This window comes from Myotis myotis, unplaced genomic scaffold (genome assembly GCF_014108235.1).
Source record: "Myotis myotis isolate mMyoMyo1 unplaced genomic scaffold, mMyoMyo1.p scaffold_m19_p_13, whole genome shotgun sequence".
NCBI lineage: Eukaryota > Metazoa > Chordata > Mammalia > Chiroptera > Vespertilionidae > Myotis > Myotis myotis.
In genome coordinates, this window is record NW_023416317.1 from 58,541,538 (window position 1) to 58,562,490 (window position 20,953).

The 20,953-nt window shown below is 48.6% G+C and overlaps 1 protein-coding gene and 1 non-coding gene across 3 annotated transcripts; both read left to right on the forward strand.

The window, feature by feature from the left end:
- Positions 1 to 1,560: 1,560 nt before the first annotated feature.
- LRRC2 (leucine rich repeat containing 2) lies at positions 1,561 to 20,647 on the forward strand. Of its 2 annotated transcripts, none has more exons than XM_036333783.1 (9): positions 1,561 to 1,721; positions 7,465 to 7,608; positions 9,492 to 9,699; positions 10,644 to 10,800; positions 11,115 to 11,251; positions 12,863 to 13,008; positions 14,574 to 14,729; positions 18,349 to 18,485; positions 19,125 to 20,647. In XM_036333783.1, the coding sequence occupies exons 2-9, from the start codon at positions 7,484 to 7,486 to the stop codon at positions 19,172 to 19,174; spliced, it is 1,116 nt and encodes a 371-aa protein (XP_036189676.1). In that variant the 5' UTR covers positions 1,561 to 1,721; positions 7,465 to 7,483; the 3' UTR covers positions 19,175 to 20,647. The 2 variants fall into 2 exon arrangements, with proteins under 2 accessions (XP_036189676.1, XP_036189677.1); XM_036333784.1 differs by lacking the exon at positions 1,561 to 1,721 and adding an exon at positions 4,401 to 4,423.
- Positions 12,367 to 12,530, forward strand: LOC118668711. Its single transcript, XR_004971719.1, has one exon. It is a non-coding gene; the product is annotated as a U1 spliceosomal RNA (small nuclear RNA).
- Positions 20,648 to 20,953: the final 306 nt, after the last annotated feature.

Below are 20,953 nucleotides of genomic sequence, written 5' to 3' on the forward strand. Positions count from 1 at the left end.
AAAACAAAACAAAGCAAAAACCAAACCAAACAATATTTACTAAATAGGCAACTTACATTGTTTATCAAAAGAGAAAAAAATAGTAAAAGCAGAAGAAAGAAAAAAACGAAAGAAAAAAGTAATACAAACATTCTATTCTAAGTAGTAAGAAGCACATCCAGCACTTTAGAGGTCCGATTTAATATAATCACAGGTTTTTTGCACCCCACCAACTTAGTATACAATGTAAAATGGTAATTTGAGTACAAGTGTCAGCAATGATAAATGTCAACTAATAGAAAATGGTACTTTCAAAATCAAACCATTTTGTAATTAGAGCTACAGTATTATTTTTCTGGCCCAGCTGGTGCGGCTCAATGGTTGAGCGCCGACCTATAAACAATATTATTTTTCTGTTCAGGGCAAAGGTGTATGAGGAGTGTTGCCATGAGGGTGGGGGTTGTGTGGGCTGAGGCGGGGATGCACAATTCCTGATGATTAACTAATAGTCAAATTGTCACAGTGTTGGGTTATGAACAAATCATACTTTCCCAGTTGGTAAAATCTCTAAAGGGGACCTAAACTCACATACGTGTTAGGGAATTAAAAGCGCGCGCGGGGGGGGGGGGGGGGGGGGGGGGGCCGCGCCCTAACCGGTGTGGCTCAGTGGATAGAGCGTTGGCCTGCGGACTGAAGGGTCCCAGGTTCGATTCCGGTCAAGGGCATGTACCTGGGTTGCGGGCACATCCCCAGTGGGGGGCGTGCAGGAGGCAGCTGATCGATGTTTCTCTCTCATCGATGTTTCTAACTCTCTATCCCTCTCCCTTCCTCTCTGTGAAAAATCAATAACATATATTTAAAAAAATGGGGGAGGGAAACAACACGTAAGAGGAAAAAATAAGACAACACGGAAGAATAAAAATTGAAGACCTTCCACACCGGTTGCTTCAAACATTGAGAAGAAATCCATCCCTGGGTCGCCGGGCTCTCATCGCTTTGGGCGCCCCTAGCGGGGGGCCGAGCCCCACCCTGTCCCTTCCCCTCCGGGCCTGTTTCAGGCCACACCCTGAGCCTGTCGTGCGTCCGCAGCCCCAACACCGGCCCGAGGTGCAGGGGGCGTGGGTTCGAGCTCCCGCGTCCAGCGCTGGCGCCCCGCGCGCCCCGCCCCGCCCCGCCGCTGAGTCCCGCCCCGCGCGCCCCGCCCCGCCGCTGAGTCCCGCCCCGCGCGCCCCGCCCTGCCGCTGAGTCCCGCCCCGCCCCGCCGCTGAGTCCCGCCCCGCGCGCCCCGCCCCGCCCTGCGCGCCCCGTCCCGCCGCTGAGTCTGGCCCCGCCCCGCCCCGTCCCGCCGCTGAGTCCCGTCCCGCCCGCCCCGCCCCGTCCCGCCGCTGAGTCCCGTCCCGCCCGCCCCGCCCCGCGCGCCCCGCCCCGCCCCGCCGCTGAGGCCCGTCCCGCCGCTGAGTCCCGTCCCGCCCGCCCCGCCCCGCGCGCCCCGCCCCGCCGCTGAGGCCCGTCCCGCCGCTGAGTCCCGTCCCGCCCGCCCCGCCCCGTCCCGCCGCTGAGTCCCGCCCCGCGCGTCCCGCCGCCGAGTCACGCGGCCGAGTCACGCGGCAGAGACAGCCCCGCCGGCGGCGCGTGGCCCGCGGCTCAGGTTCGCGGCCTCCGGGCTGCAGGTCACGTGCTCGGCGCGCAGACAGAGCCGCGGGCGCCGGCGGCGGGCGGCGGGGTCGGCGGCGGAGTCACGGGTAGGGGGCCGTCGCGGGGGGCCGCGTGGGGGGCGGGGGGGGCGGGGCGGGCGAGCGGCTGCTCCTGAAACCGGGGGTGGCGGGACCGGAGGGCGGCACCTGCCGGGAGGGTGGCGGCAGCGCTCTTTGTTTACATCCTCCCGCTGTGCCTGGCAGGACGGGGTGAACCCCCCAAAGGACGGGGGTGGGGCGGGGGCCGGGCGGCTGCCACTCCTGCTCCTGGTTAGTGGCACCCCCAGCGCCCCGCCCTGAGCCCAAGGCCCAGCTCCCACCTCTGTGGGCCCAGGTGCTGTCCCGAGAGAAGGCAGCTCCGCCTGTGTCCTCAGCGTCCTGAAAGGATGAGTGGCATCTGCCCCGGCGGCGGGGGGCGGGGGGGGGGTGGGGATGGAGGGGGGTGGGGGGTGTTGGGGGTGTGAACAGGGCCGGAGCCTGGCCCGTGGGGCTCAGCGGTTGAGCGGCCTCCATGCACTGAGGGTCCGGCTCCAGGTGAATCAGATGAGCCTGCCTCAGCCCCGGGCGCTCAGTGGTTGAGCATCGGCCTGTGAACCAGGAGGTTATGGCTGGATTCCCGGGCAGAGCACAGGCCTGGGTTTGGGGCTCCATCCCCAGTGCGGGGTGTGCAGGAGGCAGCCTGTGGAGTCTCTCTCTCTCTCTCTCTCTCTCTCTCTCTCTCTCTCTCTCTCTCTCTCTCTCTCTCTCTCTCCCCCCCCCCCCCCCTCTTCCTCTCTCTGTAAAAATCTTTTTAAAAAGTGATGGGACTCCCAGAGGAGAGCCTGGCCTCTGTAGGCAGCTCAGCTGTGCTGCGGACCTGCTGGCCCAGCCCTCCCCACACCTGGGGCTGCTCCCCCAGCCTCTGGAGCCATGGGGGTGCAGACAGCGCCTAGGCCCGATGCTCCCCTCATTTGTATCTTATACTTAGTTGGGAACAATGTCCATCTTGATTTCTATTTTTTAAATAAGTGACATATTTTGAGCTTTACTAGGTGTCGGGTACTGTCTTAAGCACTTGACACGATTATGCGTGATCCTATCACCAATCCTAGGAGCTCAGCGCTGCTGTTCCACCCCGTGTCCGGATGAGAACCCCGAGGTTCAGAGAGCTGAGGTGACCGTCTTGGGGACATGCAGCAGTAACCAGGAGGCAGGACTCTGGGCTGGGCAGCCCACCGAGCTGTCCTCTTAATCCCACTGCAGCCAAGGGCCCCCATCCCCATTGCTAGCTTAGCAGATTACAGTAAAAGTAAGGGGTGCCCTGGGGAAATCCTGATCATGTGACAGAACGTGTATTTAATTCAGAGCTTGGTTGATGTATTGTGACTGTACTGACCTCACTTGAATAGTGAGCCCCTACGTACCCCACACTTTCTTTCAGAAAACTCCCTCTGAGATCCAGGCAGTGGCCTTACGTGAGGACAGAATGGAATTTGTGCCACTGAAGCCCCTGTCTGCCCTCCGGTCCCCACTGTATCTGGTGTCCCTGGAAATTCCCACTGGTCACTGTCCTTCCCTCGGGCAGATATCCGGGAGGCCTGGAGCTGGCCTGCCCAAGGGGAGGAGGTGCCCTGGGGACCCCAAGGGTCAGGTGGGGAGGAGGGGGGCCAGGCCTCTCCCCCCACAGCTGGTTCAGGGGACCTCCTGACACCTGCTTTGCTCCCCTCTCCCATCTTCCCCCTGACCCTCTCCTGACCTCAAAGAGGGTCACCAGGAAGGCCTCGGCACCTGGACTGGGCTTCGCTTGTTCTCCTCCCAGACTCCCCAGGTCCTTCCCACTCAGGTCCTCTCAGATGCTAAGCCTGCTCCCCCCACACCCCCAATCTAGTTTATCATTTTTAAAAATAGATTTTTTATTGACTTTTATAGAGAGGAAGGGAGAGGAAGAGAGATAGAGAGACCCATGTGAGAGAGAGACATTGATGTGAGAGAGAGACATTGATGTGAGAGAGAGACATTGATGTGAGAGAGAGACATTGATGTGAGAGAGAGACATTGATGTGAGAGAGAAATATTGAACAGCCGCCTCCTGCACACCCCCTACTGGGGATCGAGCCTGAAACCTGGGCCTGTGTCCTGACCGGGAATCAAACCAGTGCACTGGACGACGCCCAACCAGCTGAGCCACCCCGGCCAGGCCAGTTTATCATTTGTCAAGAAAGGAGAGGCCAAGGTGACCAGCAGCCCCCCTCCTGCCTGGAGTCCTGGCCTATCGACCGCTGAGTGGAGAGCGTGTTCAGTGCCAGGGGACATGTTCTCAGTCATGCCCTCTGGCTTGAGGTCAGGGTGGTTCTGTAAAGTGACTCTGACACACCCGCGGTCGGGTGGGGGGGCTGTTATGCCCAGAATTCAAGATCCCCAAGAAACCACGCCAGGGAGCCAGTCCGATGCAAAAGCAGAAGGTCCTTTATTGAGTTAGCTAACCCGACCCGGGCCTCCAGTCGACGCAGCGACCGGAAACCGAGTGCCACCCGTGAGAAATCAGGGCTTTAATAGTGAGGGGAGGGGAGCTGGCTGTGGGCCCTGCCGATTGGCCAGGCGCAAGTCGGGTCTTGTTACACAGGATGTGGTCATCTCTATGGCGCGCACATCCCTTGCTTGTCATTGGTTAGTTCAAAGAAATCCCGGGCGTGGCCAGCAGGGGCCTGGGCTTCCGGGAAGAAGGCACTCTTCTGAGCACATGGCCTCTGCCCCAACATGGAGGATCCAGGGTAAGATGGCATAGCCCTCGCCCTTTCAGGGCGTGGAAAGGTTTTTCCCCTTCTTCACGGTTCCTGCAGGACCACCCCCATCCCCTCTCCCCACACACTTGAGCGCCCCTCCTCTTCCTGCTCCCACAGCAGCATGCAGCCTCTGGTGTTGAATCCACCTGCTGCTTTAAAATGTATCCCTTTCAGCATCTGTTCTCCCTCTAGATTGAGAACTTGGGGCAAGGCATTCGTCTTTCTGAGTTTAGCGAGTGCCCATAAATGCCAGGTATGAAGAGTTCCCAGGAATCAAGGGACAGAAACACACCTAGAAAAGGGGCTCCGTGCACAGGGTTCCCTGCACAGGTGTGTGGGTGGAGGGCTGACTTGAGGGCCAGGCTCTGAGCCCATCTGGGGCCTCCCAGATGGCTGGTCCAAGCAGGGGGAGCTTGTGAACAGCCTGAGGGGGGCAGCTGGGGGGCAAGCATGAGGAGAGCTGTCGGGGTGAGTGGGAGGGGCTGGCACACCACGCCAGGGGCTTATGGGGTGCCGTGAGGAGCTGGGTCTCCCTCTCGTTCCAAAGGGAAGTCCCTGGAGGACTTGTGCCCGGTGGCAGCACGATCCAGCTCTCCTTGGAAAATGGCTGTCACTATCATGTGACGAACGGATTGGACGGGGCTGAGTGGAAAGTCCGGTGACCAGCTGAGGTTTTTGCACAACTGAGGCCAGATGTGACTGTCTGGTGATGAGAATCGCACACCCACTAAGACTTAGGTGGTGAAAGGGACGTGTGTGAGAGAGACTGTGTGTGCATCAGTGTGTGTGTGCGCGCACGTGCGTGTGTGCATGTCCCCAAAGGGGTGAGCAGAGTGAGGAAACAAAGTGTGAACACGTGCCCTCCAGATAAACATGGAGCCATTCTCCAGATGGGGATTAAGCAGCCAGGGATGGATTGATTTTAAATGGGTAAGTTTAGAAGAAATCACGTTTCTCTGAGATTTGTGTGAGACCTTGCTAGTGGATGTGTCAAAGGAAGCAGCTGGCTGTACAGACACCAGATGGCACTGTAATGAGGCTGATTTCTATAAATGGCCTCTCGTCTCACTGTCCACCATGTTAGTTATTTGTTGCTGCCCAACCAAATCACCCCAACACCTAACAGCTTCAAACAGCAAACTTGTGTCATCTCACAGTTTCTAGGGTTGGAAGTCCGAGTGGCTTAGCTGAGTGGTTCTGGCCCAGGGCATCTCATGAAGTTTGCATATGTTTGTGCAAATCAGGAAATGGATGTAGCCAGATTTTGATGCTGTAGGCAGAGGCAGTTTAAAACAATCTCTAGAAAGTTATTTTACACAGATAAGGGAGATAACCATAGCTTAGTGCAGTGGTTCTCAACCTTCCTAATGCCGCGGCCCTTTAATGCAGTTCCTCATGTTGTGGTGACCCCCAACCATAAAATTATTTTCGTTGCGCCGAAACCGGTTTGGCTCAGTGGATAGAGCGTCGGCCTGCGGACTGAAGGGTCCCAGGTTCGATTCCGGTCAAGGGCATGTGCCTGGGTTGCGGGCATATCCCCAGTAGGAGATGTGCAGGAGGCAGCTGATCGATGTTTCTCTCTCATCGATGTTTCTAACTCTATCTCTCTCCCTTCCTCTCTGTAAAAAAATCAATAAAATATATTTTTAAAAAAAAATTATTTTCGTTGCTACTTCATAACTGTAATTTTGCTGCTGTTATGAATCGTAATGTAAAAATCTGATGCACGATGTATTGTCATTGTTACAAATTGAACATAATTAAAGCATAGTGATTAATCACAAAAACTATGTAATTATATATGTGTTTTCCAATGGTCTTAGGTGACCCCTGTGAAAGGGTCGTTCGACCCTCAAAGGGGTCGCGACCCACAGGTTGAGAATCGCTGGCTTATTGGCATGAATGGACATGCACTTTTATGTCCTGATAAATACTTTGCAGTGATCAAATAATCACTCGAACAGCAAAGATGAGTTGTGAAAGTAAAAAGAGAGAAAGCTCATTGAGTGGCCTGAGAAGGAAGCAATCTGGATATAATTATTTTATTCACTTTCATTCATTCATTCATTCATTCATTTATTCACTTACTCATTCGACAAATATTCACTTACTCATTCGAAGGGCCTACTATGTGCCAGGCACTGTGCTGAGTCTCCCCAAGATGTGAGAGCGGAGACGTGCCTGAGTCTGATTTTCTTTGCACTTGGAAATCTGCCTAAACAGAGACCAGCTGCTTGTGAGGCTGCGTTCATGTTGCAGGGGCGGCTCCCGGAACATGCCCCCAGGCTGGGTGGGGTCAGGCCCAGGGGGGAAAGTGCTCTCAGAGCTTTGTGCAATGTTTGCTTTTGTTACTTAATGGTGACTGGTGTGCAGCTGTGGACAATCAGGGGTGTGTGTGTGTGTGTGTGTGTGTTGTGATTAACCCATTAAACTTACCCTTGAGTATGTTACAACCTAGTGGGAAGATTAGCTGCTAAATTCAGTAGAATATGGGAGCTTGGAGCTTGAGGAATGGCCGGGGAGCTCTGGGAACCCACAATTCCATTGAGTCAAATGGAATATGTTTGTAATAAATATGTTGTAGAGGAGGTGACCCTAGGGTGAGTGTTGCACTTGGACTGTCACACAGAGACCTTAAGAACATGAGCACAGCCCTAGCTGGTTTAGCTCAGTGGATAGAGCGTTGGCCTGCAGACAAGGATCCTGGGTTCAATTCTGGTCAAGGGCGTGTGCCCAGGTTGCAGGCTCAATCCCTACTAGAGGGCGTGCAGGAGGCAGCCAATCAATGAGTCTCTCTCATTATTGGTGTTTCTATCTCTCCCTCTCCATTCCTCTCTGAAATCAATGAAAAATATATATATATATTTTAAAAAGAACATGAGCACAGAATAACATCCTTGAATGAACAAGGCATTTCATCATCACTTAAGACAACTGATTCATTCATGTTTCTACTCAACATTCATGGTAAGACTACTTCCTTCTGTGTGTGGGTGAAACTGACATACATGTATATATTTTTTAAACAGGTAATTTTATGCTCCCAACATGGGACATAAAGTGGTCGCATTCGACATTTCTGTCATCAGAGGCTTGTGGGAAACTCGAGTCAAGAAGCACAGAGCTTGGCAGAAGAAGGAGGCGGAGAGACTGGAGAGAAGCGCCTTGGAAAAGTATGTTCTGTGCTGCTCGCAACAGGCAGGGCCCGGGCAGACTGGAGCTGTGTTTGGAGGGGGCGTCTTTCTTCGGGGCCTTCTCACTGTCAGTGACACCCGCTTATTGAACTTCCGAACCTTCACACTGTTGCCCAGAAAGAACATTCAATTTCTATAAAGCAGTACCCACAGCTGTAGGGACTCACATGCACCCAGGCACCATGCTGGGCCCAGGGAAGGCGGCGATGAGGCGATAAAGTCCTCTGCAGCCAGTTCTGGGTCAGGGGCCGCCTGACTCTCCATGCTCATGTGGGCCAGGTGCGGGCTGCTCTGTGTCAGCATGTCAGCCTCCCCCAGGAGCTGGGTGCCAGGCAGGGTTCCTTGTGTTGATGCCAATTTTATTTGATGGTCGTGGTGTGATTTGTAGGCTGACTGCTCTTATGTAAACTCATGTCAATGAAAACGAAATAGAGTTATCACTGTGTTTGTGATAAATATGAATCACACAATCGAATTAACTCTGCACAAGGCTGATGAAAGTCGATGAGCGGGGACGGTTGCACATCCAGGTGCTTTGCGTTCCGTAATTTGTATCCCCTGTGAAGAAACCCAGCTGGACTCCTGGGGATGCAGTATGGGCGCCTGTTTTTTCCATAAAGGGCGGAATGGGATTCCGATGGGCACAACCATTCTACACCAAGTTGGCAAAGTGTGATATTCCTGGACTTTAAGTTAAAAAACAAAATGCAAAGGTGTGGATGTCTCTTTATTCTTGGTTCTTTTATGAACTATCTGGATCGAACTAACACCCATTCTGATCATGCCTGATAACCCAGCTGCTGCTGTAAGCAAATATGGCTGTTTCAGGTGGTGGCTGTCATCCCGAATTGGAAGACAAGGACGAGGGTCCTAAGTAACTTGGCCAATCCCTTTCCCCTACATAATGCTGTGGTCCCAGAGAGTTGGAACTTCTTTTTACTTGTCACTTAGCATCTGTACTGCCTCTGGCCATGCAGAGTCTGTTTTTAAAATTGCCCCTCCTAGAAGCCTTGATCCCCCTGCCACCAAGTCCCTGAGGAGGGTCCGGGTGCTTGGGCTACCTATTTTGAGACAACGTCTGTGCGTTTTGAAGGAAAACGACAACAAATTTTGGTTTTGTACCTCATAGAATGTTAGCCTGTTGAAGGCTCCAAGCAGATATTACACTAAATGAGAAAGGCCCACCACAGGCAAAAATACTACTCTAACCACTGTGCCACCCAGAGGGCAGCAAAGTGTGGCCCACAGTCGTCACGAGTTTACAGCAAAGTTGGGGGATGAGGCATCGGTGTGGAAAGTTGCAGAACTATAGGTCAGACAGTTACCAAGGAGAAGGTGCTGAGGAGGGGTGTGCGTGTGGGGGGGGTGGTGACGGGGGTGCTGAGGGCTCCCCAGCCAGCTCCAGCGTCTGACTGCACCTGGAGTTTATGGTGACAGGCGCACCTGCTGGAGAGAATTTCCCAGGGTGGCTGATGGGAACTTTCTGTAGTCAGGTGTCTCATAAACTGGTGTTGCCTCTGTGTTTCTGTCCACATGCTCGTGAACGATCAGCGAATTCCTGAGGGCGTGCATTTTTAAAACTTGGGTTGGCACCACCTACTATCCAAGGAATAGGATAGGATACTAGCCACCTACTATCATTAATCAAACGTGTAGGTAACTTTGGGAGAAATCTTAGCCGGGAATTTTATCTAACTCCTCTAACTTTTTAAAGCCAAAGTTGCTAGTAATTCACAACCCTGAGGTTTTAAGTTTCCACTGTCCCCACCCCTTCCAGCCAGGGGAGGGCTGTGCCTGTGCCAGGTGCCCTCTGCGGGCAGGTGAGGGCACTGCCCAGTGACGGCGCCTCTGCCTGCGTTTAGGATAAAGGAGGAGTGGAACCTCGTATCCGAGTGCCGCCGGAGAGGCGTCCCCCAGGCTGCCTACTGCCGGGACGGCTTCGTGGACACCGGCGTGCGGCTGCTGGACAAGCTCGAGAGGAACTCCCTTCTACGGCAGAGCTTGCCTTCCAAGGGCAGGGACAAAGGCAGCAGCAAGTTTGTGTTTGAGCTTTCGGGAGAGCACTGGACGGTGAGTCCGTGTGTTCCTGTCTCTGTGGCCAGTGGCAGCTCAGTGCAGCGCTGATGTCCTGATGGCCCCTAAGCTGAGCTCAAAGCCTTGGCCTTGGCGGGTGAGCGCTCTCACCTTGAGAGGGTCTGCTCTGGCCCTGGCTGGTTTGGTTCAGTGGATGGAGTGTCGGCCTGGGGACTGAAGGGTCTCGGGTTCGATTCCAGTCAAGGGCACACGCCTGGGTTGCGGGCTTGATCCCCAGTGTGGGGTGTGCAGGAGGCAGCTAATCAATGATTCTCTCTCATTGATGGTTCTCTCTCTCCCTCTCCCTTCCTCTCTGAAATCAATAAAATATATTTTTAAAAAATTGAAACCAAGAGGTCTGCTCTGAACCAGGTTCTCGAGGCTCCTCCTCCACGAAGGCCCAGGGAGTGGCTCCCGTGGGCACCTGCGGAGCATGGTCGGAAGTCCTCTGCCTTCTGTCCATCTTTCCCTCCTGCAGACTCTTAAAAACACTTAGAAATTCGGCCCGGCAAAGAGTACATGTTTATCAGTTTTTTGAAAAGCAACTACAGAGGCAGGGAAATGCAGGCCAAATCGATCAGTCGGGTGCATGGACAGGCTGTATTTTTAGATGTTAAACTGGCACGTGTAAACAATAAGGCATGTCGTGGCTGTGGCTGTGAGCCAGCTTGTCTGTGCTGACCAGGCATCTCACTTGAATAACATCACAAATTCACGGCAGTTCTGAGCTGGGCTGATCTCTTGCTGCGACATGAGTGACCCCCGCAGTGTCCTGCTTTCTCTGAAACGCCCGGGAGCTGGCAGTCACCTCTGACACTCTCGCGCATGACCTCTCACGACCTCTCGCTCTGGCTTTTTAAATGAGCACACGTGTTCCTGGGCTTTGTGCGCGCTTGGACACATTGAGGACCTAGTGCCCCCCTGCCATTCACCTGTCCCAGGAGCTCCCAGACGCCCTGAAGGAGCAGACGCACCTGAAAGAATGGCACATAAACCACACCCGGATTGAAGCCCTTCCTGCCTATGTCAGGCTCTTCCAAGCGATGAGAATTCTGGATCTGCCAAAAAACCAGATCTCCCATCTTCCGGCTGAAATTGGTATGTCTCTCAGCAGGGCCCAGGCCTCCGGTGAGCAGGCAGCCGGTGGACAGGTGCGGCTGCCGTGAGAACTGCTCCCCCTCCCACCCCAGGAAGTCGCCAGGCAGGGCCGTGCTCTGTGTGCCCAGAGCTGCTTGGTCACAGTGTCCCTTTGGGTGGACGCCAGGGTCCCGCCTGTGTAACTCAGCACATACAGACCTTTGCCAGATGCTCAGAATCTAGAAGTCTCATGAGTGAGCAATGCTGTGTTCAGGGATTTTTCATTTTCTTTCTGTCATTGTGATAGTCATTTTTTTCCTTTGTTCTGGTGACAGGCTGTTTGAAGAACCTGAAAGAACTCAACGTGAGTTTCAACCATTTGAAGAGCATTCCTCCAGAACTGGGAGAGTGTGAGAACCTCGAGAAACTGGATTGTTCTGGAAATCTAGAATTGACCGAGCTCCCCTTTGAAGTAAGAAAGTTACCATTTCTGCACGATGATTTATTTTTATTTGGTGCATGATATGGAATGGTCTATAATATGGGGAAGAAGCTTTGAAAAATGAAACCCATCTATATTATGTCACAATTTCCTGACATTGCCATCACCATCTACTGGCTATTATAAGGTCTTTAAAATGTTCTTACACTAGGCCAGGACCTGATTTTCAGTTCAGAAATGCCATCAAAGGAAAACTAGGCAAAAATCCTGTTTTCATGCAAGATATTTGTATTTAATGCCTATTTAATATATGATGCCCATTGTCTGTGATACAGACCTGGTTTATTTATCCACAATGGTGAAATGCATTAGAAGCAGCTGGAAATAAATAAAGGGGGTATAATTTTAAAAATTTATATTCTGAACACAACTGTAGGTAACTCAAGTAGTCCTACAGATAGGATTTAAGACATTTATTAACTGAAAAATATTTATCAGTTTCCTTTGGTCTGTATTCATTGGATAAATGATTTCAAATCATTTCCTGACAAAATGGAGCAGATGACAGTGAACTGTTTTAATTGCCAAATAAGACTCAACAGGCCTCTTGTGTTGAAGAGATAAGGGTCTGACAGTCCTGCAGGTGATGAACAGGCTAAAAATGGTATTGCTGGCAAGGTTCGGACACGGCCTGGCTGCCGGTCACACTGCTAATCTCCTTTCCTGAAAGCTTCCTTGTGGGAGGAGGTGGCTGCTTCTACCCACACCCATCTCGCCCCAGCAAATGCCTGACAGTGGTCCAGGGGAGGGGACGCTGCCAAGGTCATGGTTCCGTACACAGCGTCATTCCTCCCCAGTTTGGAAAATGGCTCAGTCCTCTCTCACGCGGTCAGATTACAAGCGAGCCAAGTCACCTCTGACCTTTTTTGCTTCCATGCCGTCAGTCAGTCCTCTTGGGCAGGCCCTAAACATCTGACCACTGCCCAGCACCTTCCCACCAACACCCTAGTCCAAGTCCAAGTGGTCTGTCATCTGGACTGGGACACGGCCTCGAGGCTGCTCTCTCTGCTCCTTGTACCTTCCCCGCTTTATTAAGAGGTAATTTACAGGCCATAAAATTCAGTGGTTATAAGTGTACATTTCACACACTCACCTGGCAGGGGAGATGTCATGATCACGAAGGTGGTTTTCCCAGGGCGAGGCTTACCCACTGCACTCCGGAGGTGCTGATCCCTGGGATTTCCCCAAATGTGGGGAACTCGACTGCCTATTTTGTGGCCGTGGGGGACTGCATTTGTGCTCTCCCCTGAAATTAAATAATAAATAAATAAGTAAACATTTTATCAACTCAGTCTTAAGATATTCCCAGCACCCCCTGAGAATTCTGTTTTGCCCATTTACTATATAAAATTGCATTGCTTACTTATGAAACCACCAAGTCCTCAAGGGCAGCCACTGTGAGCTACTTATCTTCGCACCCCCGGTGTGCTGCACAGTGGTCCACAGAACACACTGTTTTGACCTCTTTTGCATATATTCATAGGAATGCCTTTGGGAAGAGACATCAGTTGAAAAGTTATTAGTCGAACTTAACTCTCTCTCTTACAGAAGTAATTGGAATATTTTGTTGTTCCTTTCTAGTTAAGTAATTTGAAGCAAGTTACATTTGTAGATCTCTCAGCAAACAAGTTTTCCAGTGTCCCCATCTGTGTCCTGAGGATGTCCAGTTTGCAGTGGTTGGATATCAGCAACAATAGCCTGAGTGACCTGCCACAAGACATAGACAGGTAGCTACTTGCATTCTGAAGGTGAGGTGTATGGACTAGTTACTAACATCTTAGACACCATAACATTTTACACTTGCATAGCACATGAATGGTCTTTGAAATCAATGAATTCTCCAGAGTTTATTGTTTCTGGGAAATGAGTTTGGTTCTTTATATAATAAGACAGTGTCTAGTCTACATCATACATGTACATGTGTATCTACAGGGATGGGCAAAAGCAGGTTTACAGTTGTGAATTTGCAAAACACAATTCTTATATTATTTAATAATTATTGTATTGTTTTTCATATGAGCAACTGTAAACCTACTTTTGCCTACCTGTATAGGTTCATGTGAACAAATCTTCCTTGTTTTGGTGAACTTTACTTCGGTCCCCAATAGAATGGCATCATCCACTTTCCTTTACTCCACAGAAGTAGAAAAGTAAAATTATTACATATGGAATAGAAATATATCACTCCGTGTTTAGGATATCAGTGAGGGTAATGTTTACTAGTTTCACTTATTGATTTATTATACATAATCTTTCAAACAGAATTGGGATGCTTATTAAGGTTTTCAAATTATATCCTTGTAGCTATTTCATGTTTAGAAATAATTGTTACACTGAATCACATATCATTCATTCATTCATTCCGCCAATGTTATTAGTCGCCTATATGGCAGGTTGGGTTTAAAGTTGTGAATGAAACAAAATCTCTGGCCTCCTGAAATCTGCCACCTTCTTTAGAAAGTAGCATAAGACACCAAAAGTGGCCTCGTCTGAAGGCCACCTCCTGTTTCTGTTTTCTGCTCCTGGTACATCTGATGTGTAGCGATGCTTTCTCAGTCGGTGAGTGTTAGGGTAACTGCTTTGGTTTGAGATAGGAGGGGCTTTGTGGAGTGTTTATGGGGTCTGTCACGATTATGCAGACGGATGAAAGAAAACACTGAAGAGGGAGCCGCAGAGTCAGACTAAAACGGGAACCAGAGTAAAATGCCCTGGGGCGCCGTCGGCTCGTTTCTATCCTCCACAGACTTCTTCCCACTGAAAGCTAGAAAATACGACGAGAGAGGAATAACAGTACTCTCAGGATCTACAAAAGGAAACATTGGCTGACATTTGTTTATTTTCATAACTTCTTTCCCGTGCCCTGTTCACCCTTGGAAGGAGGCAGACACTGGGAGGAATATATTGATTTTTTAAAGTGTTTCGATTACAGTTTGCATTGAACACTGCTTTGTATTAGTTTCGGGTGTACAGTGTAGCGGATAGACATCCATATTGGAAGGATATGCTGATTTTTTTAGGCCCCCTACTGCATCCTGTGCCATGTGCTTATGCTGCCGCTGTATCTGTGTCTTCCATCGGCAATGAAGTCAGTAAAAAAATAAAAAATAAACACAAATTGTGTCACCTGGTAGGAATTTGTTTAATTTCTTAAGTTAGTTTTTTTCTCATAAGGGTCACATATAAACGATAAACTAATTCGTGATTTCCTGCTGGGACTGATGGGTAGTTCACTCTAGTGTTCTTTGCTGGGAAGCTGAGTCCTTGTGCTCTGATCCCTTTTCCGTCCTCTTAGGCTAGAGGAGCTGCAGACGTTTCTCCTGTATAAGAACAAGCTGACCTACCTTCCCTATGCCCTGCTTAACCTGAAGAAGCTCACTTTGTTAGTCGTCAGTGGGGACCATCTGGTGGAGATCCCGACGGCCCTCTGTGACTCCTCCACACCTTTAAAGTGAGTAGACCACTGCCAGCCGCGTGGCTCAGCGGTTGAGCGTGGATCTATGAACCAGGAGGTCGAGGTTCGATTCCCAGTCAGGGCACATGCTGGGTATGCAGGCTCCATCCCCAGTAGGGGGCGTGCAGGAGGCAGCAGATCAATGATTCTCTCTCATCATTGATGTTTCTGTCCTCTCTGCCTTCCTCTCTGAAATCAATAAAAAAATTATTTAAAAAATAACTTTGAAAGTGAGTAGACCAGAGATCCTCGTAGAGACACGTTCAGTAGAGACATGTTTAGACACAAGGTAAGGAGCGAGGGGCGTCTGGAGCCTGAGGTCCTGTCTCAGATCCCAGTTCACGGGAGTTCTGATGCTTTTTACAGGATTTTGAAGTTTTTGGACAGTAACATGAGGAGGTAGAACTCAGAGGATTTCTATGCAATCTACATGCTGGTTGAAGGCACAGTGGGCCAGATGCCTGGGATTCCATTGTCTAGACTCTAGGCCAGGGGTGGGCAAACTTTTTGACTCGAGGGCCACAATGGGTTGTTAAACTGGACCGGAGGGCCGGAACAAAAGCATGGATGGAGTGTTTGTGTGAACTAATATAAATTCAAAGTAAACATCATTACATAAAAGGGTACGGTCTTTTTTTTTTTTTTTTTTTTTTATTCATTTCAAATGGGCCGGATCCGGCCCGCGAGCCGTAGTTTGCCCACGGCTGCTCTAGGCAATAAGGTTGTTAATCTTTCCATGATGATAAGCAGTTCTTGGAAAAGGAGAATGGACTTCATTCCCAGGTTAACTCCCATATCCCAGGTGTACAACTCCCAGCTGATCAGAATGTGCCTTCTCTAATGAGAACAGAACAATCACGGTTAACTGAGCATGATTAATATTTCTGCCCCCAACAAAAACAGTGACTGACCAATGAAAGATTGCCTTTGGGTTCTGGGGTAACAAAGGGGAGGGCAAGAGACTGCTGCTTTAAATAAAAAGTACCATTTCATTGTTCAAAATTTAAAATATGCATGGTGACTTACTGTGATTAAAAAATGAAGAATGGCCGAAACCGGTTTGGCTCAGTGGATAGAGCGTCGGCCTGCGGACTGAAAGGTCCCAGGTTCGATCCCGGTCAAGGGCATGAACCTGGGTTGCGGGCATATCCCCAGTAGGAGATGTGCAGGAGGCAGCTGATCGATGTTTCTCTCTCATCGATGTTTCTCTCTATCTCTCTCCCTTCCTCTCTGTAAAAAAATCAATAAAATATATTTAAAAAAAAAAAAAGAAGAATGATGAAATATAGGCAGATTGTTTTGGGGGTAGGGAAAGACAATAACAATTAATGCAATGAAAGATTGCAAAGGAAAAATTGAGTGGATCTAGATAAGAATTGAAACCTTTTTGCTTTCTCTATATTTAGACATTAAATACAATGAATGGAGAAAACATATGCTAAAATATGACAGATGTGTGTGGATAAGCCACATGTACTTATTGCATATAATTTTCTAAAACCAGTTAGAATGATTTTTATTAGGTTTGATCCAGCAACTGAACTGATCAGGTCATTTCACTGTAGACATTCTCTTTGCTGAAGATCACATTTCATTGTGGTGGCCACTTTCCATGATCTCCCCTCTGGGTGTGCATAAAGGAGTCTCCGCCCAGAAAAAAGCCCGCCAACAGTCCTTTCAAAGCTGCTGACTTCCGTCACTGGGTGCTGGAGGCATCCAGCTCAGCCACCTGGTGTGCGGATGAGCACCATTCTGGCCTCACTTGTTCCTCCTTCCGCGAGCTAACAGTGCTAAGACTGCAGGGCCTACCGTTGCAACCAAAGAGGCTTTGAGGGATTTCCTAAATAATTATATCATTTTCACTTAAAACATCTTTTACAATTGTGAAGACAGAAAACCAAATGCCGTTTTAGTTGCTTTCACTTAACTACTTTTTCCTTAGCAGTAACTCATTTGGAAACACCTTTAAAAAAAAATCTGTGGCCGAAACCGGTGTGGCTCAGTGGATAGAGCATCAGCCAGCGGACTGAAGGGTCCCGGGTTCGATTCCGGTCAAGGGCATGTACCTGGGTTGCGGGCACATCCCCAGTAGGAGATGTGCATTAGGCAGCTGATCGATGTTCCTCTCTCATCGATGTTTCTAACTCTATCTCTCTCCCTTCCTCTCTGTAAAAAATCAATAAAATATATTTTTAAAAAAATCTGTGAGTATTTATTGAGGACGTGCAGTGCTCCCAGCATGGTGCCAATTACAGAAAATTCAGAAATAGATTCCATTCTGCAGCCCAGGCAGCAGAAGCCTAAGACATTTTATAAAATAGGACCAACCCTGTTATGTCTTTTTTTATTTTGTTTTGTTTTTTAAATATATTTTTATTTCAGAGAGAAATGGGGAGAGAAAAAGAGATAAAAACATCAATGATGAGAGAGAATCATTGATCAGCTGCCTCTTGCACGCCCCCTATTGGGGATCGAGCCAGTAATCTGGGCATGTGCCCTTGACCAGAATCAAACCCGGGACCCTTCAGTCCCCAGGGGGACGCTCTATCCACTGAGCCAAACCGGCCAGGGCCCTGGTATGTTTTTTAAGGGTCCATTTACCTAAATACCACTATCTCTTAGTTACCATCCCTTTAAAGATATAAAAATGCCCAACCTCCCCCCAAAATAAAACTGTAAAACAAACAAACATTTATCCATTTATTCACTCATTAAATACTCATTTCTTGTGTGTGTGTGTGAGTGTGTGTGTGTGTGTGTGTGTTAATCCTTACCTGAGGATATTTTTTCTTTTTAAAATTTATCATTATTGTTGAAAATATTACAGATGCCCCCTTTTCTCCCCCCATTGACCCCCTCCACTCAGCTCTCTCCCCCTCCCCAGTCTTCCCTGCACTGTTGTCTGTCCATGGGCGATGCATATATGCATATCAGCTCATTGATTAATCTCTCCCCCCACCCCTTCTGCTTCAGTGTCTCTGGATCTTTTTTGTTTGTCAGTTTATTTTGTAGAAATACCTCCTTTTTGGGGATTTTACCTGAGTTCTTTTTAGTTAAGCCTGGTTTAAGAGTTGGTGTCCTTCCCTCTGGCAGCCATCAGACAGCTGTTTGTGTTCATAAGTTTCAGTTTTCTATCCCAGAAGAAGACCTGACTTGGGTGGTGGGCACACGGTGCAATATACAAATTTTGTAACATAGAAATGCACACATGAAACCTATATGTTCATGTTGACCAGTGTCAACCCCATCAATTTCAACAAATGAAAAACAAGATGTCACTAACTGGGAGTAATACCAAGCCCCGGAAGGCATCAGACAGTTTTAAGGATCTGACTGAGAGAAGCTCTTGCCCCTTGCCTTCTCTCTGTGGCTGAGTAGCTCTCATCTCCCCATCAGGCCTCTGGACAGTCTGTGCCTGAATACTAATTCCATAACCCTGATGGATTGTTCCACAGTGGAATCCACTGGTGGTGATAATTTTATGGTCAACTGTGACTTTCAAGAATAAGTGAGAACTTGGGGTTTAGGACAACAAAGGTTGACTTCCCATGGGAGGAATTTTGCAGTTCAGAATGCACAAGGGAAAATGTGATATTGTCCATATTTTCTTGAATAGATTTGTAAACCTTATGGACAATCCCATTGATAATATTCAGTGTCAAGATGGCGAAGAAATGAGGGAAAGTGAACAAGATCGTCAACACTTTGATAAAGAATTTATGAGAGCCTATATTGAAGATCTTAAAGAAAGAGGTAGGTTACTCATATTTAAAACATTTTAAATGAATATACAAAATTCCATTAACTCATGCCATACTTACATACATGATTTATTGATAAAAGTAAAATTGACAAAAGTTAATTGGTTCGGGGCAGTTTACTTCCTAAATTACCTTTCCATTTACCAAAAACAAAAGATATCTTTCCTTAAAATATTTGATTTGCCTAGTGCACTTGAATGCTTGATACACCATCGACTATCTTACAGAGAAACATATACTTACAGCGTGAGGGTTGTTGTATTGCTAATTGTACATGAGTTTTTAACTAAATGACATTGACAACAGTATCCTACTTAATGGGATAATAAGATTCTATTTCAAAACCCATTTAAATTCAATATTAGAAAAAGTCATCTCTTATATAAATCAAGGTATACCCATATCAAAATCACAAAATGGAAAGCACAAGATGGCAGACTAGCAACTCAACCCATTTAGTTTGAGTACACAGAGGAGTGTGGAGGTGCGGGAAAGTGCGATTTCCACAGTGTGCCTCCTGTCACAAGATGCATAAACAGAAAGAAGGCATTAGTCCTGTTCTTCTGATCATGTAGTCACACACCAACATGGAACAGAGAACGGCTGAGTATATGTTTTCCTATTGTTACAGAATCTGTCCCCAGCTATACCACCAAAGTGTCTTTTAGCCTTCAGCTCTGATGCCATCCATCAGAAGACCGCAGAATCTCCCTGTCTGTGCAGCTGCGAATCTTCGTGCTGTGGGCCATGTCATGTAGGAGTAATGGCTTATGCTTAAGCAGCAAGCCTAAAAGCCAGGTTGTAACTTCAGGAAAATGACTTTCAAATTCCAAGTGAAAACTTCTCTGTGGACTGGTGAATTGATCAGTGGGTTTATAGATTGAAAGTTAAAGGCTCATTTGCATACACTTGTTTCCAAATAATGCACATTTAATAGTTTAGAAATGCATTATTTTTAAAAATTGTAACTTAGACCAAATTCTGAAGTTGTGTTGTTTTTAGGCATCAAGCGATAGAGGGGCAGAAATGAAAGAGCATTTCTATTGGATGAATTCAGATGAGAGTTTATTTTATTTTGTGATTTTGAAGGAGTTGTAATGCATTGTTTCTTTTACTGAGAATAATTGTCCTTGGGTTTATACAAATTGCTATTACCGTATGCTTTAAATTGCAAGTGTGGGTGTGGGGAAGCACGGGACTTGGTTGGAAAATTTGTAAGGAGGAAACTCCGAAAGGCCAGAACCTCCAGGGGGAGTTGGCTGAAGGCATCTGCCCCGCCTTGACTTTTCCAAACAAGTCTGAGCCCCCGGGTGTTTATTGGAATCTTTACGCTTAGTCTGTAGATGTCCTTACCTAAAGGACACAGTGTCTTCTCAAGGATGCTTACCCTTCTGATAGTATCTAACAGTTAATTTTAGTTCAAGCTGTTGTTAAAATAAAAGCCTGAGGAGGTAGGCAAACAGGGATGTGTGGTTTCTCTAGCCAAGCAGTCCCTTAGCCCTCCCTTTCACAGCAATTGTATGTCAGAGTAATCATTCATCTGTCGGTGATCAGGGTCTGCTGGTCAGCCCCAGCAAGTGGTGCCCCATGTGAGGAGGAACACACGAGACACAGCGGAAACCTCAAAAACAAAAGTAACTGCACAGTAAGTCACGAGCCTGCTGGAGATTTCCATGTTCGAGGGAACTGTTTCTCAGCTAAAGTTTCACAATGGGACAGCAGCTGCCCGCCGAACAACAGCAATATGTAAGAGTCAAGTGGGGCCTCAGTTATCTCTGGGAACAAGTGGGCAGGAATTTAAAAAGAAGTCAGGCCCAGGGAAAACGAGTGCCCTTGACATCATTAACTATGTGGGTTCTTGTTCAAGCTGCACTATGCCCACTTCCTATCGAGGATCAAAAGCCTACAGAACACCAGGAGGAACTACCACCACCCCCTCCTCCTGAAGTAGAGCCTGTAGTACCTAAAGCCCCACTACTGGAGGACACGTTTCCTGTTCTCTGCCACTGGTGTGGGAGAGTTCATCAACTAGACCCTCAGTTGTGGGATCCTGTGTCAGGCAAGCTATGTTAGAAGGAGAGCTTTGGCTTGCCCAGTTATGCAAGACCAACAAGGTAATGAGCCACTCTGGTAAAAAAAAAAAAAAAAAAAAAAGGTACTTTTGCACTAAAGACATTGGAGGCACAGGAGTTGCTGCAGTTCTGGGAACAAACCCTGGGGCCTACTATCTCCCCCCATACACACCCACCTCTTCTCCGTGTGAGGAGGAACACACGAGACACAGCGGAGTGTGAGAGTTGTCAAGGTTATGCTACCTTTGTTATGCTTCTTAAGAATCTATATATAGCCAAAACCGGTTTGGCTCAGTGGATAGAGCGTCGGCTTGCGGACTGAAAGGTCCCAGGTTCGATTCTGGTCAAGGGCATGTACCTGGGTTGCGGGCACATCCCCAGTAGGAGA

Excerpts from the sequence above, each read along its gene's own strand:
- LRRC2 (XM_036333783.1), top strand. The coding sequence starts at position 7,484 with ATGGGACATAAAGTGGTCGCATTCGACATTTCTGTCATCAGAGGCTTG. Across the intron at positions 10,801-11,114 it reads CCATCTTCCGGCTGAAATTG|GCTGTTTGAAGAACCTGAAA; the intron begins GTATGTCTCTCA and ends TTCTGGTGACAG. Across the intron at positions 11,252-12,862 it reads TGACCGAGCTCCCCTTTGAA|TTAAGTAATTTGAAGCAAGT; the intron begins GTAAGAAAGTTA and ends GTTCCTTTCTAG.